This window comes from Tachyglossus aculeatus, chromosome 5 (assembly GCF_015852505.1).
Source record: "Tachyglossus aculeatus isolate mTacAcu1 chromosome 5, mTacAcu1.pri, whole genome shotgun sequence".
In the NCBI taxonomy this organism is placed as follows: domain Eukaryota; kingdom Metazoa; phylum Chordata; class Mammalia; order Monotremata; family Tachyglossidae; genus Tachyglossus; species Tachyglossus aculeatus.
The window spans coordinates 38,313,576-38,339,996 of NC_052070.1; the positions used below are offsets into that span (position 1 = coordinate 38,313,576).

General features: G+C 51.6%; 1 protein-coding gene across 2 annotated transcripts in view; it reads left to right on the top strand.

Annotated features, from left to right (window-relative positions):
* The window catches only part of SH2D5 (SH2 domain containing 5), a 37,498-nt gene extending 17,792 nt beyond the window's left edge, over positions 1-19,706 (top strand). Inside the window, exons 2-10 of one of the 2 annotated variants that reach the window (XM_038746956.1) lie at positions 229-332; positions 1,776-1,856; positions 2,543-2,617; positions 6,137-6,283; positions 10,971-11,198; positions 12,735-12,909; positions 13,824-13,917; positions 14,406-14,565; positions 18,889-19,166. In XM_038746956.1, the coding sequence (XP_038602884.1) occupies positions 249-332; positions 1,776-1,856; positions 2,543-2,617; positions 6,137-6,283; positions 10,971-11,198; positions 12,735-12,909; positions 13,824-13,917; positions 14,406-14,565; positions 18,889-19,104 (1,260 nt within the window). In that variant the 5' untranslated portion in view covers positions 229-248 and the 3' untranslated portion in view covers positions 19,105-19,166. Of the gene's footprint in view, positions 1-228; positions 333-1,775; positions 1,857-2,542; positions 2,618-6,136; positions 6,284-10,936; positions 11,199-12,734; positions 12,910-13,823; positions 13,918-14,405; positions 14,566-18,888 lie in introns of those variants that run through there. The other variant, XM_038746955.1, reaches the window with a different exon arrangement.
* The last annotated feature ends 6,715 nt before the right edge of the window (positions 19,707-26,421 follow it).

A 26,421-nucleotide genomic window follows, 5' to 3' on the forward strand; every position in this document is an offset into this window, starting at 1 on the left:
GGTGGTCAGCCTTGCTGGTTGCCGCCCACCCGTCCCTGAGGTGAGATGCGGAGGGCGGGTCTCCGGGATCCAGGGTGATGTGGATGGCTTCAGCTGGGCCCAGCTGCCGGGACACCGGGGAGACTCGGGAGGAGACGTGAGGGTGGGGGGAATTTCTGTTTTTGTAGGACACACTGAACTCTGGAAGTCCAACTCTCCACCCCTTGTTTTCCCATCCTCACGATCTAGGGTTGAAAGACCCCGGAGCCATGAAGAAGGCGGCAGCCCCCCGGCGGGCTTCCGACCTGCCCCCCACCCCACCCCGGTCCAGGGTCATCTCCAAGTCCGCCCAGGTGAGTGGGTGCGGCCGTGGGGGGTAGGGGGTGTTGAGGGGAGTCTCCCCCTTTTAGACTGTGAGCCCACTGTTGGGTAGGGACCGTCTCTATATGATGCCAACTTGTACTTCCCAAGCGCTTAGTACAGTGCTCTGCACATAGTAAGCGCTCAATAAATACGATTGATGATGATGATGATGAGGGGAGCAGAGCTGGGGGGAGTCTCTTCTCCAGGGAGCCCTGGGGCCGTTGGGGGCGCGGGGGTGGCTGTTGTGCTGTGGGAACGGTCAGGCTGGGCCTAGTAGCCGGCCTTTTCTGTTATTTCTTCACCGACTTTCCTCGTGGTTCCCCAGAAGACATCCCAACTCACTGGGGCTTTAGCTGAACCCCTTTCTCCCAGGAACACCTTCAAATCGCACCAACCCATTTTACAGAGGAAGAAACTGGGGCGCAAAGAGGCCCGTCTGGTGCAGCAGAGGCTAGTGGCCCCTGGGCTGCCCTGACTCTCTCCTGCCCAGCTCTGATCCTTTGATCCTTTTCGACCGACAGGGAGTATTTTAGAACAGTGCTTTGCACATAGTAAGCGCTTAACAAATACCATCATTATTATTATTATTTAATGAGTGCCTGCTGTGGGCCTAGCACTGAACTCAGCACTTGTGAGCCCACTGTTGGGTAGGGACTGTCTCTATATGTCGCCAAGCGCTTAGTCCAGTGCTCTGCACACAGTAAGTGCTCAATAAATACAATTGATTGAGAGAGAACAAAGAGGGAAAAGATGTAATTCCTACCCTAAAGGAGCCCTCTCTTCTCCTCCTCCTAGTACAGTGCTCTGCACACAGTAAGCGCTCAATAAATACGATTGATGATGATGATGATGATGACGACACTCACATCCTGTCTCACCCTGTAGCCCCCAGGCTGCGAGGACAGGGGCAGTGAGCAGCCTGCCTCCGGCCACCTCCAAGGAGCCGAGAGTCTGTCACTTTTCCTCCCACCCCTTCCCTTTCCCCATTCCCCCCTCTGCCTCATCAGCCCCCTGTGCGATCCCGCCAGGGTTGCATATCCTCCGGTAGTCTGGTCCCTCATCCGAGGACCTCCGGCTGGGCCTTCAGCAGCAGCAGCAGCAGAGTGGGAGTGGAGGAGCTCCTGGTTCCGCTGACCCCTCGGCTCTGGATGGGGGTGTCTGGACCCCCAAGGAGCCCCTCCTCCCCGCAGCCAAGCGTAGACCCCTGGAAGCAACAGGGCCGGCGGCTCAGCTGGCATAGGGGTGCGGAGAGGGCTGGGCGAGCCTGGGTGAACTCTCTGTCCCGAGATCCAGGGCGGTGGGAGGTGAGGGATCCGGGCGAACGGCGAGGGAAGGGGAAAGACAAGATGGCGTGGTCTTCCTCAGGCTTGGAGGGGGGATGGTTGTGATTGTGATTTCACCCCCGCTGAGCTGCAGCCCCCGTCTCCTTGCAGTATGTGGGCTCCTTCGCCCTGGAAGATCTGGGGCTCCAGGAGATGGTGTGGATGGTGCAGCAGCAGCTGTGGGCGCTGAAGGTCAGAGGACACAGGATGGGGGTGGTCCCTGAGCCAGACCCTCTGTCCGGTTACCTCTCCCACTCCCCCAATCCCGGCTTCCCTCCCCTGACCCTACAGTCTCCCTGGGGTGTCCTGTCAGGTCGCTGATGGGGGCGGCTCCTTGGCCCGGAGGTGGGGGGGTGGGGGTCCAGCCAGGAGATGGGAGAGGAGCATCCGAGGGAGGATACCCCTCAGGGCTGCACCCCAAATTAGGACCGGGTTAAAGGGCCTGAGGCGGAAGCCTGCAGGAATCCTTATCCTCATTCCCTTTCTCCCCAACCTCTTTCCTCTTCTCTCTCCTCCCATCCCATCCCATCTTCCTGCCCAAGCCGGGCCTGAGGGTCAGTGTGGTGACCCCCCGAACCCCAGGGGTATGGTGCCAGACAGACAGACCGCCTGCTCCCTTGGCTGGGGCGGGGTGGGGTCAGAGGGCATTAAGGGCTCCGACTCACTGTTTTCTCTCTCTCTCCCCCTCTTTTCCTCTCCCCCTCTTCTCCTCTCCCCCTCTTCTCCTCTCCCCCTCTCCCCCCTCCCCCTCTTTTCCTCTCCCCCTCTTCTCCTCTCCCCCTCTCTTCCTCTCCCCCTCTTCCCCTCTCTCCCTCTCCCCTTCTTTCCCTCTCTCCCCCTCCCTCCTTGCTCTCTCTCTCTCCCCCTTCTTTGTCCAGGACTGTCCCCGGCGCAGAGCCGTCCTACTCAAATTTAGCCTCCAGGGTCTGAAGATCTACAGTACCGAGGGAGAGGTAGGGCTTGGGGCTGGGCCAGGTCTGGGCAGGGACTGGGGCAGAGGCTGAGACTGGGTTGGGACTTTCCACTTGGGTTCCCACTACTCATCAGGGCACAGAAGTCCTCCTATCTTTGCTTGCATGATGCCCCCTTGTCCATGCCCCTTGGCCCTGGGAGAGTGCTGTGTCCGCTGCCCTAGGGTTCACAACTCTCCTAGGCCCGAGAACTGCTTGGTCACTGCTTCTAGACTGTGAGCCCACTGTTGGGTAGGGATCGTCTCTATATGTCGCCAACTTGTACAGTGCTGTGCACACAGTACGCGCTCAATAAATACGATTGAATGAATTTCAGACCTGGCTCGCACTCTGAAGTGGCCACTGCGTCCCACTGTGGAGTGTGAAGCAGGAAGCTTCCTGGACGCTTCCTCCCTGCTCCACCTCCCCTGTACTTCCCAAGCGCTTAGTACAGTGCTCTGCACACAGTAAGTGCTCAATAAATACGATTGATTGATTGATTGGAATCCACAGGCTTAGCGTAGTGGCTAACTAGGCTCCATCACCCTGTTACCCTCATCCTGAGAATGTGAGCCCACTGTTGGGTAGGGACTGTCTCTATATGTTGCCAACTTGGACTTCCCAAGCGCTTAGTACAGTGCTCTGCACACAGTAAGCGCTCAATAAATACGATTGATGATGGTGATGGAAGGAAAAGTGGTTTTTTTCCCCTGGAAACACTGCTCTATTTACTTGTACTCTACTGGGGTCCCCCAGGGCCTTTCCCTGGCTCCTTATTAGTACAGGAGGGCAGCGGTGACATGGATTTTCTTTAAGAAAAGTTATTCCCCTGAGCGGAATTCAGCGCTTAGGAACCCAGACCCAAGAAAGAAGAGAGGCTACAGTTCCCAGGCCTGAAGCAGCGAGACGTAAGGGAAAGAGCATGGCCCTAAGAGTCAGAAGACCTGGGTTCTAATTACGTCTCTGCTACGTGATGTTGGGGAAATCACCTCATTTCTCTGGGCCTTGGTTTCTCATCTGTAAAATGGGAGATAAGTACCCGTCTTTCCTCTGTCCCCTCTCCTGTTACCCCAGGACTATTCCCCATTTCCCATTCTACTGTTTGAATTGGGGGGAGACAGAGGGTTCCTTCTAATCAATAATATTTATTAAGCACCTACTATGTGGGAATTAGTAGACAGTGGTCCCTGCCCTCAAGGAGTTTGCAGTCTAGGATGGCTGAGAGGCTAAAATAACGTACAGCTAGGAGGAAGAAGGCCATAATACGATGTGTGAGACATGTACGAAATTGCTACAGGAGATGTGAGCATTTAAGTGTGGAGGTGGCGAAGAAGTGCTGAAAGTAGACTGTGAGCCCGCTGTTGGGTAGGGACCGTCTCTATATGTTGCCAACTTGTACTTCCCAAGCGCTTAGTACAGTGCTCTGCACACAGTAAGCGCTCAATCAATACGATTGAATGAATGAATGAATGAAAGTGGCAGTGTAGCCTAGAGCAAGCAGCAATTAAGGGGGGAAGGCCTCCTGGAGGAGGTGTGTACGCTTGTGGTGGGCAGGGAACATGCCCACCAACTCAGTTGTATTGTACTCTCTCAAGCGCTTAGTTCAGTGCTCCGCACACAGAAAGCGCTCAATCAATATGATAGATGTGAATTCAGAAGGACCTTGAAGATGGGGAAAAAATGTGTCTCCCAGATGTGAAAGGCAGAGGGAGCAGGAGGAAAGTGTGGACAAGGGGTTAGTAGTGGAAAAGATGAGAAAGGCACTCAAAAAATAAAGTAGATGGAGAGGAACAAAGTATGTGATCCGGGGGGTGGGTGGGAGAAGAGGGTAGATAAGTAGTAGGGAGAGAGCTGATGGACTGCCTCAGAGCCATCGGTCAGGAAATTGTGTTCGATATGGAGAGGATAGGTAAACGTTGGAGGTTTGAGGAGTGGGGAGGTGGGCATTGAATAATTTTTTTAAGAAAAATGGTCTGGGTAGCAGGGTGAAGTATGAACTGGAGAGGAGAGAGGCTGGAGGCAGGGAGGTGTGTGAGGAGGCTGCTACAGTCGTCCAGATGGGATATGGAGAAGCAGCGTGGCTCAGTGGAAAGAGCCCAGGCTTTGGAGTCAGAGGTCATGGGTTCAAATGCCGGCTCTGCCAACTGTCAGCTGTGTGGCTTTGGGCAAGTCACCTCACTTCTCTGGGCCTCAGTTCCCTCATCTGTCAAATGGGGATGAAGACTGTGAACCCCCCGTGGAACAACCTGACACACTTGTCTATGTCCCCTGGACACAATCAGGGACAGCCTGATCACCTTGTAACCTCCCCGGCGCTTAGAACAGTGCTTTACACATAGTAAGCACTTAATAAATGCCATCACTATTATTATTTATTATATAGTCCAGGCACCAGCACGGTGGCACTTTGGGTGGCGAGGAAGGGGTACATTCTGGCGAGGTTGTGAAGGAAGAGCTGACAGGATTTAGTGATTGACTGATTATGCAGGTTAAATGAGTGAGATGAGTCAAGGATAATGCCAAAGATGTGGGCTTGTGGGACAGGGAGGTTGGTGGTGGTGTCAGCAGTGATGGAAAAGTCAGTGGGAGGGAAGGATTTGGGAGGGAAGATGAGGAGTTCTGTTTTGGACAGGTTGAGTTTGAGGGGTTGACGGGACATCCAGGTAGTGCTCTCCTGAAAGCGGGAGGAAATGCGAGACTGCAGAGGAGGAGAGCAGCTGAGCCTGGAGAGAGAGATTTGGGAGTCATCCGCTTAGAGACAGTAGCTGAAGCGGTGGGAGCAGATGAATCCTTCAAGGGAGTGGGTGTGAATTGGAAATTAAAGGGAATCCAGAAGAGAGCCCTGCTGGCCCCTCACAGTTAAAGAGGGGTGGGAGGGCAGAGGAATTCTATTTATTTTATTTTGTTAGTATGTTTGGTTTTGTCTCCCCCTTTTAGACTGTGAGCCCACTGTTGGGTAGGGACTGTCTCTCGATGTTGCCAATTTCTACTTTCCAAGCGCTTAGTACAGTGCTCTGCACACAGTAAGCGCTCAATCAATACGATTGATGATGATGATGATGAAGAGCTGGCAATAGACTCAGCCAAAGCGGTAGGAAGTGAACCAGGAGAGGCCGGGGGCAGAAAAACCAAGGTTACATGGAGTTTCCTGGAAAAGGATGTGAGGAGATTGGATGGGAATGGGAGGACGGAGGCGGGGCGATAACCGGATGGTGCACCAGGGTTTTGGGGCGAGGGGAGACGTGGGTGTGTTCGAAGGCAGGAGTTAGAGGTGGATCCCGGGCGGCGGCAATCTGCCTCAGGTGGCCTTGGGAAGGTTGGGCACAGGAACCTTCTCCGGGCAGGTCCAGAGAGGGTCTGTGCTGGTCATGGTGGTGGGGTGGGGTGGGATGTTGGGCCCTCCTGGAAGGCCGGGGGGAGCCGGGGTCGGTGGCTGCAGCGGGACAAACCCTAGTGCAGTAGCCGCCCGGCTGTTGTGGCCGCAACCCCCCCCGAACCCCGACGTCCCCCGGCGTCCCCCAGGTCCTTCTGATGGCCCACGCTCTGAGGAGGATCGTCTACTCCACCTGGTGCCCCGCTGACCGCCAGTTTGCCTTCGTGGCCCGGAACCCGCACAGCCCAGCCAGCCAGCTCTTCGGCCACCTGTTTGTGGGAAGCCAGCCTGGCGAGGTACCCGGCGCTGGGAAGGGGCCGGGGGCTTGAGGTGGGCAGGAGGGGGGCAGGACCCCGCCAACCCCGGCCCAGCCGGGCAGCCAGCTCCCCTTCGTCAGAGAAGCTGCATAGCCTGGCGGGTGGAGCACGGGCCTGGAGTCAGAAGGTCATGGGTTCTAAAACCGGCTCTGCCACGTGTCTGCTGTGTGGCCTCAGACAAGTCACTTGACTTCTCGGTGCCTCGGTTGCCTCATCTGTTCAATGGGGATTGAGACTGTGAGCTGCATTTGAGACAGGGACTGTGTCCAGCCCCGTTTGCTTGTAATAATTAATAATAATAATAATAAGGGTATTTGTTAAGCGCTTACTACGTGCCGAGGTAGCTACGAGGTAATTGGGTTGTCCCACTTGGGGCTCACAGCCCTAATCCCCGTTTTACAGGTGAGGCAACCGAGGCACAGAGAAGTCAGGTCATCATCATCAATCGTATTTATGGAGCGCTTACTGTGTGCAGAGCACTGTACTAAGCGCTTGGGAAGTACAAGTTGGCGACATATGGAGACGGTCCCTACCCAACAGTGGGCTCACAGTCTAAAAGGGGGAGACAGAGAACAAAACCAAACATACTAACAAAATAAAATAAATAGAATAGATATGTACAAGTAGAATAAATAAATAAATAAATAAATAGAGAACAAATAAATAAATAAATAGAGAATAAATAAATAAATAGATAAATAAATAGTCAGGTGACTTGCCCAAAGTTACGCAGCTGATCAGTGGCGGAGGCGGAATTAGAACCCATGACCCCCTGACTCCCGAGCCCGTGCTCTTTCCACTAAGCCATGCTGCTTCTCTGCCCTAGTGCTTAGTAATAATAATAATGGCATTTATTAAGCGCTTACTATGTGCACAGTGCTGTTCTAAGTGCCGGGGGGGTTACAAGGTGATCAGGTTGTCCCATGAGGGGCTCACAGTCTTAATCCCCATTTTACAGATGAGGTAACTGAGGCACAGAGAAGTGAAGTAACTTGCCCAAAGTCACACAGCTGACGATTGGCGGAGCCGAGATTTGAACCCATAACTTCTGACTCCAAAGCCCGGGCTCTTTCCACTGAGCCATGCTGCTTGCTTGACACATAGTAAGCGCTTAACGAATACAACAATTATTATTATTTTTAAAGTCTTCTCTTGCTGCCAGGCCTGGGAAAGTTGTGTGTGGCTTGTGCCCTCGGGGGCTCGGGGTCTTCCATAATAATAATAATGATGGCATTTGTTAAGCGCTTACTATGTGCGAAGCACTGTTCTAGCACTGGGGGGGTGATACAAGGTGATCACATTGTCCCACGTGGGGCTCACAGTCTTTATTCCCATTTTACAGATGAGGTAACTGAGGCTCAGAGAAGTTAAGTGACTTGCCCAGGGTCACACAGCTATCTCCCCCTTCTAGACTGTGAACCCGCTGTTGGGTAGGGACCGTCTCTATATGTTGCCGACTTGTCCTTCCCAAGCGCTTAGTACAGTGCTCTGCACACAGTAAGCGCTCAGTAAATACGATTGAATGAATGAATGTGGGGGAGCAGAATTAGAACCCATGACCTTGGACTCCCAAGCCCGGGCTCTTTCCACTGAGCCACGCTGCTTCTCTAAGCCTGGCTCCAGCTGCGTCCTCGGCTGGTCCTAGGGTGACTGTGGGATAATAACCGTCTCTAGATGTTGCCAGAACTTGTCCTTCCCAAGCGCTTAGTACAGTGCTCTGCACACAATAAGCGCTCAATAAATACGATTGAATGAATGAATGAAAATAAAATAATAATAATGGCATTTATTAAGCGTTTACCATGTGCAAAGCACTGTTCTAAGCGCTGGGATCAGCCCTCACCCCTGGGCCTCCCGGTCTTTTTTCTGGCAGAGGCCCAGCCGCTGCCTCGCCTCCAAATTTTTGGGGGTGAGGCTCAGTGGAAAGAGCCCGGGCTTTGGAGTCAGAGGTCATGGGTTCGAATCCCGCTCCGCCACGTGTCTGCTGTGTGACCTTGGGCAAGTCACTTAACTTCTCTGAGCCTCAGTTCCCTCATCTGGAAAATGGGGATTAAGACTGTGAGCCCAACATGGGACAACCTCATCACCTTGTATCCCCTCCCGGCGCTTAGAACAGTGCTTTGCACATAGTAAGCGCTTAACAAATACCATTATTATTATTATTATTATTATTATTATTATTATTAAATAGCAGCATGTAGGCTGAGCTAAAAGCCCCGGGATCTGGGCACCTGTGGTATATAGGACATTTAGCTGATGCTTCTGTTCCTGTTCCATTTTTCTTCTGCTTCCTATTCTCCAGCTCCGGGGAGGGAAGCTGGAGGGGATCCCGGGATCTTGGATCAGGGCAAGGCCTGCAGCGAGGCTGGGATAGGGGGAGAAGGGAGTGGGACAAACCCCAAGGGCTGTGGTGCTTCCCAAGCGCTTAGTACAGTGCTCTGCGCGCAGTAAGCGGTCAATAAATACGATTGATTGATTGAGTGGTGGGCTACCTTCGAGGTGGAGGATCAATCAATCAATCAATCAGTCGTATTTATTGAGCGCTTACTGTGTGCAGAGCACTGGACTAAGCGCTTGGGAAGTACAAGTTGGCAACACATAGAGACGGGCCCTACCCAACAGTGGGCTCACAGTCTAGAAGGGGAGACAGAGAACCAAACCAAACATCTTAACAAAATAAAATAAACAGAATAGATATGTACAAGTAAAATAAATAGAGTAATAAATATGTACAAACATATATACATATATATATATATACATATATACATAGGATGACGGAGGGAAGGGCTCTGACCCCTCCTTCACTGCCCTTTGGGGATCCCGGGGGTCCCTGGAAGAGGCTCCCCTTGCCATGAACCTTCCAGGGGAAGCAGTGGGGTCTAGTGGATAGAGCCGGGAGTCAGAAGGACCTGGGTTCTAATCCCAGCTCCGCCATGAGCCTGCTCTGTGACACTGGGCAAGTCACTTGACCTCTCTGTGCCTCAGTCCCCTCACCATCATCATCATCACTCGTATTTATTGAGCGCTTACTGTGTGCAGAGCACTGTACAAAGCGCTTGGGAAGTCCAAGTTGGCAACATATAGAGACAGTCCCTACCCAACAGTGGGCTCACAGTCTAAAAGGGGGAGACAGAGAACAAAACCAAACGTACTAACAAAATAAATAGAATAGATATGTACAAGTAAAATAAATAAATAAATAGAGTAATAAATATGTACAAACATATATACAGGTGCTGTGGGGAAAGGAAGGAGGTATGATGGGGGGATGGAGAGGGGGACGAGGGGGAGAGGAAGGAAGGGGCTCAGTCTGGGAAGGCCTCCTGGAGGAGGTGAGCTCTCAGTAGGGACTTGAAGGGAGGAAGAGAGCTAAAATTAATTAATTAATTATGGTGGTTGTTAAGTGCTTATTACGTGCCAAGCACTGTTCTAAGCACTGGGGGGGAGGGGGGGATACAAGGTTATCAGGTTGTCCCACGTGGGGCTCACAGTCTTCATCCCCGTTTTACAGATGAGGGAACCGAGGCACAGAGAAGTTAAGTGAGGCAGCGTGGCCTAGTGGATAGAGCCGGGAGTCAGAAGGACCTAGGTTCTAATCCCAGCTCCGCCGTGAGCCTGCTCTGTGACCCTGGGCAAGTCACTTGACCTCTCTGTGCCTCAGTCCCCTCATCTGTAAAATTAATTAATTAATTATGGCGGTTGTTAAGTGCTTACTACGTGCCAAGCACTGTTCTAAGCACTGGGGGGGGGGGGGGGGATACAAGGTGATCAGGTTGTCCCACGTGGGGCTCACAGTCTTCATCCCCATTTTACAGATGAGGGAACCGAGGCACAGAGAAGTTAAGTGAGGCAGCGTGGCTCAGGTGGAAAGAGCCCGGGCTTGGGAGGCAGAGGTCATGGGTTCTAATCCCAGCTCCGCCGTGAGCCTGCTCTGTGACCCTGGGCAAGTCACTTGACCTCTCTGTGCCTCAGTCCCCTCATCTGTAAAATTAATTAATTATGGCGGTTGTTAAATGCTTACTACGTGCCAAGCACTGTTCTAAGCACTGGAGGGGGGGATACAAGGTTATCAGGTTGTCCCACGTGGGGCTCACAGTCTTCATCCCCGTTTTACAGATGAGGGAACTGAGGCACAGAGAAGTTAAGTGAGGCAGCGTGGCTCAGGTGGAAAGAGCCTGGGCTTGGGAGACAGAGGTCATGGGTTCTAATCCCGACTCCGCCACTTGTCTGCTGTGTGACTTTGGGCAAGCCACTTCACTTCTCTGTAGCTCAGTAACCTCATCCGTAAAATGGGTGAGCCCCATGTGGGACAACCTCATTACCTTGTATCCCCCTCAGCGTTTAGAAGGGTGCTTGACACATAGTAAGCGCTTAACAAATGCCATTATTATTATTATTATTATTATTAAGTGGCTTGCCCAGGGTCACACAGCAGACAAGTGGCGGGGCCGGAATTAGAACCCGCGACCTCTGACTCCCAAATCCGCAATCGTGCCACTAAGCCACGGGATTAAGACTGTGAGTCCACGTGGGGCCGGGCCTGTTTCCAGCCCAGTTAGCTTCTACCTACCCCGGTGCCCGGCACATAATAAGCGCTCAGCAAATACCATAATTATTATTATTCCCAAGTGCCCGCCGAGTTCATGCCGCTTCCCGTCGCCAGGTGCAGATCCCGCACTTGCTGCTGTGCCGTTCCTTCCAGCTGTCCTACGTCCTGCAGCACCCCGAGGAGCGGGCCCGGCCCGGCCTGGGGCCGCAGCCCGGGACCCCCGGCCCGGCCGGCCCGCTTCGGGAGCCACTCGGCAAGGACCGGGTCTCCCAGAACGTCCTGGCGCTGGTCTCCTTCCGCCGGCTCCCGCCTCAGGGGGACGGGGCCGCCCCGGTCAGCACGGTGAGTGGCCTCACCAGAGTCGCCCCCGCCACTGTCTTCACCGCCCCGGATACCCTGGAACGGGCTGGGGACTGCCCCCTCCCCACACAAGGAGAAGGAGGAGCGAGGAAGGGTATCCCTGAATCACATCCCTCCTTTCCTCTTCCCCTCTCCTCCCGCCCTCCATCCCCCTCGTTTCCTAAATTTGCTGGTGTTCCATGCCAACTCGTGGACACCCTTCTTGTCAGGTTGATTCCCCGGTTATAAGAAGCAGCGTGGCTCAGTGGAAAGAGCCCCGGCTTTGGAGTCCGAGGTCAGGGGTTCAACTCCCGGCTCCGCCGACCGTCAGCTGTGTGACTTTGGTCAAGTCACTTCACTTCTCTGGGCCTCTGTGACCTCATCTGGAAAATGGGGGTGAAGACTGTGAGCCCCCCGTGGGACAACCTGATCACCTTGTAATAATAATAATAATGATGATGGCATTTATTAGACTTTTAGACTGTGAGCCCAATGTTGGGTAGGGACTGTCTCTATATGTTGCCAGTTTGTACTTCCCAAGCGCTTAGTACAGTGCTCTGCACATAGTAAGCGCTCAATAAATACGATTGATGATTTATTAAGCGCTTACTATGTGCCAAGCACCGTTCGAAGCGCTGGGGAGGTTACAAGGTGATCAGGTTGTCCCAAGGCGGGGCTCACAGTCTTAAGCCCCATTTTCCAGATGAGGGAACTGAGAAACAGAGAAGTTAAGTGTTGGGTAGGGACTGTCTCTATATGTTGCCAACTTGTACTTCCCAAGCGCTTAGTACAGTGCTCTGCACACAGTAAGCGCTCAATAAATACGATTGATTGATTGATTGATTGCCCAAAGTCACACAGCTGACAATTGGCGGAGCCAGGATTTGAACCCCTGCCCTCTGACTCCAAAGCCCGGGCTCTTTCCACTGAGCTGCGCCGCTTCTCATAGCGGAAGTAAATACGTTTTTAAATAGAATGCGTTAAAAGGTGGCCAGAGATGGGCCTCGGATCGTTAAGTGCATCCTGTAAATTGTAACCTCCCCAGCGCTTAGAACAGTGCTCTGCGCAGAGTAAGCGCTTAATAAATGCCATCATCATCATCACCTGTATATATGTATATATGTTTGTACATATTTATTACTCTATTTTACTTGTACATATCTATCCTATTTATTTTATTTTGTTAGTACGTTTGGTTTTGTTCTCTGTCTCCCCCTTTTAGACTGTGAGCCCACTGTTGGGTAGGGACTGTCTCTATATGTTGCCAATTTGTACTTCCCAGGCGCTTAGTCCAGTGCTCTGCACATAGTAAGCGCTCAATAAATGTGATTGATGATGATGATGGTGATGATCATCTGGACTTGCCATATCTCCTCAAGGGGACCTTCGGACCCCTGGGGTGTCCCAGCTCAGCTCCTCCACCTGAGGCTGGGGGGGTCGCTTGTCGGGGGGCGTCCGGGCGGAGGGCTGCAAACAGGCGGGGCGGAAGGGGTCGGATTTTCTGTGGGATCCCCCGCTCCTCTGCCCCTCCATTTCCAGAAAGAGGCTCCAGAGCTGGAAGGCCGCGGCGGGTCCCGCAGCTCGCGCCTGGGGAACCCCTACTGCTCCCCGACCCTGGTGCGCAAGAAGGCCATTCGGAGCAAAGTGCTGCGTTCGGGGGCCTACCGCTGCTCCACCTACGAGACGCTGCTGCAGCAGTCGGCACGGGAGGCCTGTGAGTTTTTCCCGCCCCCGGCCGCGGTGACCCGTGGGACCTTAGGCCATCCACGTCAAGCCAGGATGCTGGCGGTTGCGGCCCCGCGGATCCCTGCCTGGCGTCATGCCCCCTCCTTTGGGTGCGGGATGTTCAGTCATTCAACCGTATTTATTGAGCGCTTACTGTGTGCAGAGCACTGTCCTGCAAGTCGGCAACATATAGAGACGGTCCCGACCCAACAACGGGCTCACGTTCTCTAGAAGGGAGAGACGGACAATGAAACGAACCACGTGGACAGGTGTCATGTCATCAGAATAAATAAAAATAAAGCTAGATGATGATGATGATGATGATGATGATGATAATGGCATTTATTAAGCGCTTACTATGTGCAAAGCACTGTTCTAAGCGCTGGGGGGATACAAGGTGATCAGGCCGTCCCACGGGGGGCTCCCAGTCAATCCCCATTTTACAGATGAGGCAGCTGAGGCCCAGAGAAGTTGAGTGACTTGCCCAAGGTCACACAGCTGACAAGTGGCGGAGCCGGGATTTGAACCCATGACCACTGACTCCAAAGCCTGTGCTCTTTCCACTGAGCCACGCTGCTTCTCCTAGATGCGCGTCATTAACAAAATAAATAGAATGATAAGGACGTACAAGTAAAATTGAGTGATAAATCTGTACAGACATATATACAGGTGCTGCGGGGAGGGGAAGGAGGTAGGGCCGGGGGGGGTGGGGAGGAGGCAGGCCTGCTCCATCTGTGGGCTGGCTGTGCCTGAGGCCCGGAGGAGGCAGCGGGGTGGATCATTCATTCAATCATATTTATTGAGCGCTTACTAGGTGCAGAGCACTGTACTAAGCGCTTGTAGGATCAGGATCGGAAAGTGCCGGGGGTCTCTCCTGACATCTGTCTCCCCTCTTTGCTGCAGTTCCTGCCTCCTGGGATGGCGGGGGCCTGGTCTGTCTGGTGGAGAGTGGGGGCAGCCTGACGGAGAACATCTGGGCCTTTGCGGGGCTCTCCAGGTGAGCCTTGGGACCCCGGCCCCAGCCGAGCAGGGCCATTCCCCACCACCTCCTAGGGGCCTAGCAGAGTTGGCAGGACCGCCCGCCCGCACCGGGCCCTGGAAATAATTGCGGCTCTTTCCCGGCACCGACAGCCACCCGGGCGCTGCGGTGGGGGCGGCGGGGAGGTTGGTTTGACGAGGAGCCTGCCCTCCTGCAGACCTGCTGGAGAGGGGAGGGGAGTCGGGGCCGACCCTCCAAGGTATCAGGGGTTGGAGCCCCACTGTCCCTTGGAGAGGGCCAGGACCGGCACCGGGCGGCCAGAAACGCCCCAGCAACGATAAGATGGAACCGGCGAAATGCCCCAGCAACGATAAGATGGAACCGGCGAAACGCCCCAGCAACGATAAGACGGAACCGGCAGAGAGGAGTGGGTGTCGGGGACGGGCCGGACCCCGTTGGGAGGGTGGTGGGAGCGTCTCCCACAGATTCCCCGGCTTTCCCCCCAGGGCCCGGGCCCTCGCGCTGCTCCGACGAGACGTCCTGGGCACCTTCCTGCTCTGGCCGGAACCGGGGTCCGGAGGCCAGTGGAGCCTGTCGGTGAGGACGCGGTGTGGGGTGGTACCCCACCAAATCTTCAGAAACCACCTGGGCAAGTTCTATGTGGAGGTGAGTCCCCCTCAGCCAAGCCCCTCCCGCCCCCATCCCCACGGCTCTTGGCTTCCTTCACTCATTCGATCGCGTTTATTGAGCGCTTACTGTGTGCAAAGCACTGTAATGAAAATAATTAGTAGTTATGGTATCTGTTAGTGTGTTTGGTTTTGTTCTCTGTCTCCCCCTTTTAGACTGTGAGCCCACTGTTGGGTAGGGACTGTCTCTATATGTTGCCAATTTGTACTTCCCAGGCGCTTAGTACAGTGCTCTGCACACAGTAATCGCTCAACAAATATGATTGATGATGATGATGGTGATTTGTTAGGCGCTTACTACATGCTGGGGTAGATACAAGGTAAACAGGTTGGACACGGTCCCTGCCCTACGGGACGCTCACGCTCTTAATCCCCATTTTACGGATGAGGTAACCGAGGCGCGGAGAAGTTAAGGGACTTGCCTAAGGTCACACGGCCGACGTGGCGGAGCCGGGATTAGCACCCACGACCTCTGACTCCCAAACCCGTGCTCTTTCCACTAGGCCATACTGCTTCCCGTAGGCCATGCTGTAAATGCTCGGGAAAATACAATATAACAATAAACAGGCACAGACGAGGTTACAGTCCAGAAGGGGAAAACGACATTAATACACATAAATTCATTCGTTCATTCAGTCGTATTTATTGAGCGCTTACTGTGTGCAGAGCACTGTACTAAGCGCTTGGGAAGTCCAAGTTGGCAACATATAGAGACGGTCCCTACCCAACAGCGGGCTCACAATCTAGAAGGGGGAGACAGAGAACAAAAGAAAACGTGGACAGGTGTCAAGTCATCAGAATAAATAGAAGTAAAGCTAGATGCACATCATTGACAAAATAAATAGAATAGTAAATGTGTACGAGTAAAATAAATAGAGTAACAAATCTGTACAAACAGATATACAGGTGCTGTGGGGAGGGGAAGGAGGTAGGGTGGGGGAGAGGAAAAGGGGGCTCAGTCTGGGAAGGCCTCCTGGAGGAGGTGAGCTCTCTGTAGGGAGTTAAATAGATAAATAGCGAACAAATTACAGATAAATACATAAGTGCTGTGGGGCTGGGAGGGTGGAAAGTGCTTTGCACAGAGTAAGCACTTAATAAATGCCATCATTATTATTATTCATTCATTCAATTGTGTTTATTGAGTGCTTACTGTGTGCAGAGCACTGTACTAAGCGCTTGGGAAGTCCAAGCTGGCAACATATAGAGATGGTCCCTACCCAACAGAGGGCTCACGGTCTAGAAGGGAGTAAGGGTGACACAGAAGGGAGTGGGAGAAGAGGAGAGGAGGGTTCAGAGAAGCGGCGTGGCTCAGTGGGAAGAGCCCGGGCTTTGGAGTCAGAGGTCGTGGGTTCGAATCCCGCCTCCGCCACATGTCTGCTGTGTGACCTTGGGCAAGTCACTTCACTTCTCTGAGCCTCAGTGACCTCATCTGTAAAATGGGGATTAAGACTGTGAGTCCCCCGTGGGACAACCTGATCACCTTGTAACCTCCCCAGCACTTAGACCAGTGCTTTGCACATAGTAAGCGCTTAATAAATGTGATCATTATTATTATTATTATTATTCTCTGAGCCTCAGTGACCTCATCTGTAAAATGGGGATTAAGACTGTGAGCCCCACGTGGGACAACATGATCACCTTGTATCCCCCCCCAGCGCTTAGAACAGTGCTTTGCACATAGTAAGCGCTTAATAAATGTGATCATTATTATTATTATTACTCTCTCAGCCTCAGTGACCTCATCTGTAAAATGGGGATTAAGACTGTGAGTCCCCCATGGGACAACCTGATCACCTTGTAACCTCCCCAGCGCTTAGAACAGTGCTTTCCACATAGTAAGCGCTTAATAAATGTGATCATTATTATTATCATTCTTCTCTGAGCCTCAGTGACCTCATCTGTAAAATGGGGATTAAGACTGTGAGCCCCACGTGGGACAACATGAGCACCTTGTATCCCCCCCCAGTGCTTAGAACAGTGCTTTGTTATTATTATTATTCTCTGAGCCTCAGTGACCTCATCTGTAAAATGGGGATTAAGACTGTGAGCCCCACGTGGGACAACATGATCACCTTGTGTCCCCCCGCCCAGCGCTTAGAACAGTGCTTTGCATGTAGTAAGCACTTAACAAATGCCATCGTTATTATTATTATTTAGGGAAGGCTTCTTGGAGGAGGTGTGCCTTCAGTAAGGCTTTGAAAGTGGAGGGAGCACTTGCCTGTCTGATATGAGGAGGGAGAGCGTTCCAGGCCAGAGGCAGGATGCGGATGACAGGCCGGCGGTGAGGTAGACGAGACTTTTCCCAGATTTGGGCCGCTTTAGTCATCATCATCATCACTCGTATTTATTGAGCGCTTACCGTGTGCAGAGCACTGTACTAAGCGCTTGGGAAGTACAAATTGGCAACATATAGAGGCAGTCCCTACCCAACATCATCAATCGTATTTATTGAGCGCTTACTGTGTGCAGAGCACTGTACTAAGCGCTTGGGAAGTACAAATTGGCAACATACAGAGACGGTCCCTACCCAACAGTGGGCTCACAGTCTAAAAGGGGGAGATAGAGAACAAAACCAAACATACTAACAAAATAAAACAGATAGAATAGATATGTACGGGTAAAATAAATAATAGAGTAATAAATATGTACAAGCATATATACATATGAATCATCATCATCAATCGTATTTATTGAGCGCTTACCGTGTGCAGAGCACTGTACTAAGCGCTTGGGAAGTACAAGTTGGCAACATATAGAGACAGTCCCTACCCAACGTCATCATCAATCGTATTTATTGAGCGCTTACCGTGTGCAGAGCACTGCACTAAGCGCTTGGGAAGTCCAAGTTGGCATCATATTGAGACAGTCCCTCCCCAACAGTGGGCTCACAGTCTAAAAGAGGGAGACAGAGAACAAAACCAAACATACTAACAAAATAAATAGAGTAGCTATGCACAAGTAAAATAGAGTAATAAATATGTACAAACATATATACATGTACTACCAAAATAAAGCAGATCGAATAGATATGCACAAGTAAAATAAATAAATAAATAGAGTAATAAATATGTACAAACATACACTGTGAGCCCACTTGTTGGGTAGGGACTGTCCCTGTATGTTGCCAATTTGTACTTCCCAAGCGCCTAGTACAGTGCTCTGCACATGGTAAGCGCTCAATAAATATGATTGATGATGATATACATATATACAGGTACTACCAAAATAAAGCAGATAGAATAGATATGCACAAGTAAAATAATAGTCGGGACTGCGTAGGGGCTTGACTAGCTGAAAGAATTTGGTGAAGAAGGCTTCCTTCAGGGGAACGGATGGGGAGCCTAGGGTGTCTAGGGAGAAATGCCTAGCAGTGTGCTAGACTTTATTAGACTGTAAGCCTGTTGTGAGCTGGGAATAATAATGGCATTTATTAAGCGCTCACTATGTGCAAAGCACTGTTCTAAACGCTGGGGAGGTTACAAGGTGATCAGATTGTCCCACGGGGGCTCACAGTCTTAATCCCCATTTTTACAGATGAGGTAACTGAGGCCCAGAGAAGTTGTGACTTGCTCAACGTTACATAGCTGACAATGGGCAGCGTGGCTCAGTGGAGAAGACCCCGGGCTTTGGAATCAGAGGTCATGGGTTCAAATCCTAGCTCCGCCACTTGTCAGCTGTGTGACTTTGGGCAAGTCACTTCACTTCTCTGGGCCTCAGTTCCCTCATCTGGAAAACGGGGATGAAGACTGTGAGCCCCCTGTGGGACAACCTGATCACCTTGTAACCTCCCCAGTGCTTAGAACAGTGCTTTGCACATAGTAAGCGCTTAATAAATGCCATCATCATCATCAATCGTATTTATTGAGCACTTACTATGTGCAGAGCACTGTACTAAGCGCTTGGGAAGTCCAAATTGGCAACTTATAGAGACAGTCCCTACCCAACAGTGGGCTCACAGTCCAAATGCCATTATTATTATTAATGGGCGGAGCCGGGGTTTGGACCCGTGACCTCTGACTCCAAAGTCCAGGCTCTTTCCCCCGAGCCACGCTGCTGTGATGGCATCCTCTCCCAAGTGCTCTATACTCAGAAAGCGCTCAATACATAGGGTTGACTACTTAACGCTGAGGAAGAAGATGGAGGGACCCCCCCAAGCGCGGGCGGACTGCCCCCCGAAGAGCCTCCCCGGGTGTGGGAAAGGCCTACCCCCTCCTCTTTCCCACCTCCCTCCTCATCCCCCGGGTGCCGGGGTAGCGGCCGGTTGGCGACGGGCACGGCGGCGTCTTTTCTCGCCCGCTTCCAGCACTTGGCAGCCGAGTTCCCCAGCCTGGACGCCCTGGTGGAGCACTACTCCGGCGCAGAACGCGGACTCTTCTGCTCCCTGGACGTGGGCCGCCTGAACCACTGTTACGAGGAGGACGACTGCGGCGGGGAGGCCCTCCCGGGCCCCGACTCCAGCCGAGCGCCCCGGCTCTGCGGCCAGGCCGGACCGCGGGCGGTCCCTCGGGAGCTGGGCTAATGTCGGCCCCTCGCCCCAACCCCGCCTCGGTGGTTTGCCGGGACCCTCGCCCGCGCACCTGCTCCCACCGAGCGCTCGGAGGGGGAGAAATCGTCACATACGTCCCCCCCGCCCGGGTCGTGTCAGCGCTCTCCGCTGATTGGCATCGCTCTGTCCCCGACTGAGTCCCTCTCATCGCTTTGCTGCTTATTTGGGTTTTAGAGCCCAGGGTCTGGAGGTGGGGCGGGGGAGTTGGGGGGCGCTTGGCTAGCGGTTACTGGGCAGGACGCCCTTGTTAGGGAGGCTTGATTTGCTGGGTGACCGTGGCTGGGTGGCTTAGCTTCTCTGGGCTTTAGGCTTGCCCTTCCCGGGGCTGACGTAGACCTACCTCAGAGCGGGGATGAAGCTCGTTCACGGCCTAGTTCTGATGCGCTCTGTCCCTTCTGCGGCCTCGGTGGCAGGACTGACTCCCTTAATCCTCCGTGGCCCCTGGAATGTAAGGAACAGGGGGGCTGCACTTAAACAGGCCGGGATAAAGGGACCCCAGCCCTGGGCAGGGTCTGTGGAAGCGAAGCCCACTGATGGGTAGGGACCATCTCTATATGTTGCCAACTTGTACTTCCCAAGCGCTTAGTCCAGTGCTCTGCACACAGTAAGCGCTCAATAAATACGATTGATTGATTGATTTTAGACTGTGAGCCCACTGTTGGGTAGGGACTGTCTCTGTGTGTTGCCAACTTGTACTTCCCAAGCGCTTAGTCCAGTGCTCTGCACACAGTAAGCGCTCCATAAATACGATTGATTGATTGATTGATTTTAGACTGTGAGCCCACTGTTGGGTAGGGACTGTCTCTATATGTTGCCAACTTGTACTTCCCAAGCGCTTAGTCCAGTGCTCTGCACACAGTAAGCGCTCAATAAATGCGATTGATTGATTGATTTTAGACTGTGAGCCCACTGTTGGGTAGGGACTGTCTCTATGTGTTGCCAACTTGTACTTCCCAAGCGCTTAGTCCAGTGCTCTGCACGCAGTAAGCGCTCCATAAATACGATTGATTGATTGATTTTAGACTGTGAGCCCACTGTTGGGTAGGGACTGTCTCTATGTGTTGCCAACTTGTACTTCCCAAGCGCTTAGTACAGTGCTCTGCACACAGTAAGCGCTCCATAAATACGATTGATTGATTGATTGATTGATTTTAGACTGTGAGCCCACTGTTGGGTAGGGACTGTCTCTATGTGTTGCCAACTTGTACTTCCCAAGCGCTTAGTACAGTGCTCTGCACACAGTAAGCGCTCAATAAATACGATTGATTGATTGATTGATTGATTGAAGAGCTGTGGGGATGGGAGCGGCCCGGATGGGCAGACCTCTCTGCTGGCTTCCTCTGTGACTTCCAGCCCTGGGGCTCTGGATGTTTGAGGAAGACTTGCTCCCTTCCTGTGAGGGATGCTGACGGAAGTGCTTTGCACATTTATTAAGTGCTTAATAAATGCCATTATTATTATTAGGGGGGATGACCCGACCCTCTCAACTCCCTGCTGCTGCTGGAGGGACGAGGAGAACAAAGAGGGAGGGAAGTTGCTGTTCTCATTTGCACTTGAGACGGGAACTGATGCTCACATTCACCTAAGGAGAAGGGCCGGGGGGCTGCGGAGGGCACAGGGAAGTGGGCACTGCTGGAGGATGCCCTTTCCCAGTCCCCTTACTGGTACTGGCCTTGAGAAGGCCCTCTTTTGGGTCACCCCTCTACCACATGGGTAGCCCCCCAGTTGATCGTGAGGCCCTTGTGGTTCAGGGACCGTGTCTAACTGATCTTTGATCCACACCAGTGTTTAGCCCAGGGCTAAACTGTGCTAGACTTTAAACTCATAATAATAATAATAATAATAATGTTGGCATTTGTTAAGCGCTTACTAGGTGCAAAGCACTGTTCTAAGCTCTTGGGGGATACAAAGTGATCAGGTTGTCCCACGTGGGGCTCACAGTCTTAATCCCCATTTTACAGACGAGGTAACTGAGGCTCAGAGAAGTTAAGGGACTTGCCCAAGGTTACACAGCAGACGTGTGGCGGAGCCGGGATTCGAACCCATGACCTCTGACTCCAAAGCCCGGGCTCTTTCCACTGAGCCACGCTGCTTCTCTTCGCTCGTTATGGGACATGTTGTGCTCTCCTAAGCGCTTAGTACAGTGCTCTGCACGTAGTAAGCGCTCAATAAATACCACTGATTGCTTCACGCTCAGTCGACACCATAATTAACGCACATAGCACTCAATAAATACCACTGATAGAGCGTGAAGCAATCAGCACCATCACTAAGTAAACAGGTTAAATCCTGAGTGGTTTAACCCGGTTTGGTGGTGTTCTGACATTATTCCCTCCGGCTGGCAAAGAATCCCCTTTTGGCTCCGAGATCAGCAAGGACAACAAGTGACTGCAGGGACCCGGGAAAGCCTCCCTGGGTGGAGACTGGGCTCAAACAGATCCTAATTTATCGGCCGCTGAACTCCCCTAAGCCCCTGGGATCTGGTGTGTTTACTGCATTGGAAAAGAATAAAATTATTTCACCCAAACTGGAGCTGGAGCCTCCTTTCTGGGGAACTGTCTGCGGGATGACCTAGTGGGTAGATCGTGGGCTTGGATGTCAGAGGACCTGGGTTCTAATTCCAGCTCTGCCACTTGAATGCCGTGTGACCTTGGACAAGTCACTTAACCTCTCTACGCCTTAGTTCCCTCAACCGTAAAGTAGTAATAATAATGGGGTTCGTTAAGCGCATACTGTGGGAGATACAAGGTCATCAGGTTGTCCTTCGTAGTCTTAATCCCCATTTGATAGATGAGGTAACCGAGGCACAGAGAATTATTATTATGCTATTTGTTAAGCGCTCACTGTACTAAGCACTGGGGTGGGTGCACGCAAATTGGGTCGGGCACAGCCCTTGTCCCACTTGGGGCTCACCGTCTCAATCCCCATTTTACAGATGAGGTCACCGAGGCACAGAGAAGTGAAGTGGCTTGTCCAAGGTCACGCAGCAGACAAGTGGCCGAGCCGGAATTAGAACCCATTTCTTCCGATTCCCGGGCCCGGGCTCTTTCCACTGAGCCATGGATTCCATACACAGTAAGCGCTCAATAAATACGATTGATTGATTGATTGTTCCTTTATTACATAGACTGTGAACTCCATGTGGGACAGGGACTATGCCCAATCCAATTCATTTGAATCTACCCGAGAGCTAAGAGATCTGGACACATAATAAGTGCTTAAGACGTATCATAGTAAAAAAAGAATGGGAGTCTAAAACACCTGGGTCTTTTTCGCCTCAGCAACTCTCTCATTCCCCCGTCCTGGACAACGGTAGAGTCCATGGTGGGCTCCTGGCAGGTGACCGTGGTCACAATCAATCAATCAATCGTATTTATTGAGCGCTTACTGTGTGCAGAGCACTGTACTAGGCGCTTGGGAAGTACAAGTCGGCCACACATAGAGACAGTCCCTACCCAACAGCGGGCTCACAGTCTAGAAGGGGGAGACGGAGAACAAAACCAAACATACTGACAAAATAAAATAAATAGAATAGATATGTACAAGTAAGATAAATAAATAGAGTAATATGTACAAACATATATACAGGGGCTATGGGGAAGGGAAGGAGGTAAGATCATCATCATCATCATCAATCGTATTAAGTGCTTACTGTGTGCAGAGCACTGTACTAAGCGCTTGGGAAGTACAAATTGGCAACATATAGAGACAGTCCCTACCCAACAGTGGGCTCACAGTCTAAAAGGGGGAGACAGAGAACAAAACCAAACATACTAACAAAATAAAATAAATAGAATAGATATCTGCAAGTAAAATAAATAGAGTAATAAATATGTACAAACATATATACATATATACAGGTGCTGTGGGGAAGGGAAGGAGGTAAGATGGGGGGATGGAGGGGGGATGAGGGGGAGAGGAAGGAAGGGGCTCAGTCAAGAGTCTGCTGGGTGATCTCAGGCAAATCACTTCACTTCTCTTTGCCTCGGTGGTCTCATCTGCAAAATGGGGATTCAGACTGGGAGCCCAGCGTGGACGTGGACCACGTCCAACCCGATCCGCTTGAATCTGTCCCGACGCTCAGTACGGTGCCCGGCACAGAGTAAGCCCTCAGCAAATATCGTTGAAAACGGTTGCAGAAATGCTTATTTCACGCGCCAGTCGTCGAGTTTCCTGATTACTGGTGTGCCCATTGTGCATTCTTGGGCGGCAAGGGACGAGCTCTGGGGAGGGAGCCTTCTAGTCTTCTAATCAATCAATCGTATTTATTGAGCGCTTACTGTGTGCAGAGCACTGTACTAAGCGCTTGGGAAGTACAAGTTGGCAACATATAGAGACAGTCCCTACCCAACAATGGGCTCACAGTCTAAAAGGGGGAGACAGAGAACAAAACCAAACATACTAACAAAATAAAATAAATACTGTTCGGTAGGGACCGTCTCTATATGTTGCCAACTTGTACTTCCCAAGCGCCTAGTACAGTGCTCTGCACACAGTAAGCGCTCAATAAATACGATTGAATGAATGAATGAATGAGTGGTTTTGGTCTGGGGGCCAGCCCCTCCCCACTCCATCTCTGCTGTATGGTCAATCAGTCAATCAATCGTATTTATTGAGCGCTTACTGTGTGCAGAGCACTGTACTAAGCGCTTGGGAAGTATATGGCAGGGTGCCTAACTGCTAATTCTGTTGTACTCTCCCAAACGCTTAGTAGACTGATCTGCACAAAGCGCTCAGTACATACCATTGATTGCTGGGGGCCTCCTGTTTGGTTTGGGGCAGGGACTTGGGCTGTGGAAGGAAGGGAGAGGAGGCTTCCTAGGTGGTGGGGGGAGAGCATATGCCTCTGTGTATTTTGAGTAGGCGGAATGCTTCCTTTTTATTTTCCTGTCTCCTGTTTTAATGTCTTAGGGGCTGGATAGACCCACCATACCTCGTTCTCCTCACCGTACCTCGTTCTCGCCTGTCCCGCCATCGACCCCCGGCCCACGTCCTCCCCCGGGCCTGGAATGCCCTCCCTCCGCAAATCCGCCAAGCTAGCTCTCTTCCTCCCTTCAAGGCCCTGCTGAGAGCTCACCTCCTCCAGGAGGCCTTCCCAGACTGAGCCCCTTCCTTCCTCTCCCCCTCGTCCCCCTCTCCATCCCCCCATCTTACCTCCTTCCCTTCCCCACAGCACCTGTATATATGTTTGTACATATTTATTACTCTATTTATTTATTTTACTTGTCCATATCTATTCTATTTATTTTATTTTGGTGGTATGTTTGGTTTTGTCCTCTGTCTCCCCCTTTTAGACTGTGAGCCCACTGTTGGGTAGGGACTGTCTCTATATGTTGCCAATTTGTACTTCCCAAGCGCTTAGTACAGTGCTCTGCACATAGGAAGCGCTCAATAAATACGATTGATGATGATGATGGTGATGGATAGACAATGAGAGCAGGTGCATGCTACCGCAAAGCCGGAGAAATCCTCATTCACCCTAGCTCCTCCCTGCTGCAGGGCCGTCTGAGCTGGTCTCTGTCCTCAATCTTGTGCACTCCTCCTCCTCCTCATTGCCATTTCATTCTGCCTTCATTCATTCATTCATTCATTCATTCAGTAGTATTTATCGAGCGCTTACTGTGTGTAGAACACTGTACTAAGCGCTTGGGAAGCACAACACAGCAGGTAGAACCCCGACCCTCTGACTCCCAAGCCTGTGCTCTTTCCACTAGAACAAACTACGTAATAACTGTAATAATAAATCCCCATTCCCCTCTTCTCCCCACCTCCTCCCTTCTACCACTCAACGGCATTTATTATCGTTTTGTTCTCCGTCTCCCCCTTCTAATAATAATAACGATGGCATGTATTAAGCGCTTACCATGTGCCAAGCACTGTCCTAAGCACTGGGGAGGTTACAAGGTGATCAGGTTGTCCCACGGGGGGCTCACAGTCTTCATCCCCATTTTCCAGATGAGGGAACTGGGGCCCAGAGAAGGGAAGTGACTTGCCCAAAGTCACACAGCTGGCAATTGGCGGAGCCGGGATTTGAACCCATGACCTCTGGCTCCAAAGCCCGGGCTCTTTCCACTGAGCCATGCCCCAGTTATTACTATGAGCCCACTGTTGGGTAGGGACTGTCTCTATATGCTGCCAATTTGTACTTCCCAAGTGCTTAGTACAGTGCTCTGCACACAGTAAGCGCTCAATAAATACGATTGATGATGATGATGATGATTATTATTATTATTATTATTATTATTCAACCTCGTCCCTGACCCCTCTCCACCACAACCACTGAACATGGAGGCCCAGGCCTCCTTCATTCAATCTTATTTATTGAGCACTTACTGTGTTCAGAGCACTGTGCTGTGCACTTGGGAGGCTACAATATAGCAATAAGCACATTCCCTGCCCACAACGAGTTTACAGTCTAGACGGGGAGGCAGACATTAAATCTGAATAAAATGACAGCTATGTGCATACCAAGCGCTCAGTACAGTGCTCTGCACACAGTAAGCGCTCAATAAATACAATTGAATGAATGGATGAATACCTGCTGCGGGGGTGGGAGGGGGGATGAATAAAGGAAGCAGGTGAAGGGGATTGCGGGAGGGAATGGGAGAAGAGGAAAGGAGGTCTAACAGTGATGAGCCGGTCATGAGCAGGGAATGCGTCTACCAACTTGTCTATTATACTCCCCAAAAAGCTGAGTACTGTGCTGTGCACACAGTAAGCGCTCAATAAATACGATTGAATGAATGAATGAATACAAGGTAAAAAGGTTGGACCCAGTCCCTGTCCCATATAGGGCTCACAGTCTTAATCTCCATTTTACAGAGGGGATAAACTGAGGCACAGTGCAGTGACTTGCCCAAGGTCACACAGCAGTCAACTGGTGGAGCGGAGATTAGAATCCAGACCCTTCTGACTCTCAAGCCCCGGCTCTATCCACTAGGCCTTCCCTTCCTACCCACCACTTTTGTTGGGTAGGGACTGTCTAGTCATTCATTCATTCAATCGTATTTATTGAGCGCTTACTGTGCGCAGAGCACTGTACTATATATGTCGCCAACTTGTACTTCCCAAGCGCTTAGTACAGTGCCCTGCGCACAGTAAGCGCTCAATAAATACGATTGAATGAATGAATGAATGAATGAATGAATGAATAACGCCAACGTTACGGGCTTAATGGTAAGCGCTTAATAAATGCTATCATTATTATTATTATTATTATTAACTGCTTACTATATTCCAGGCACTGTTCTAAGCACCGGGGTGGATACAAGCAAATCGTGTTGGATTCAG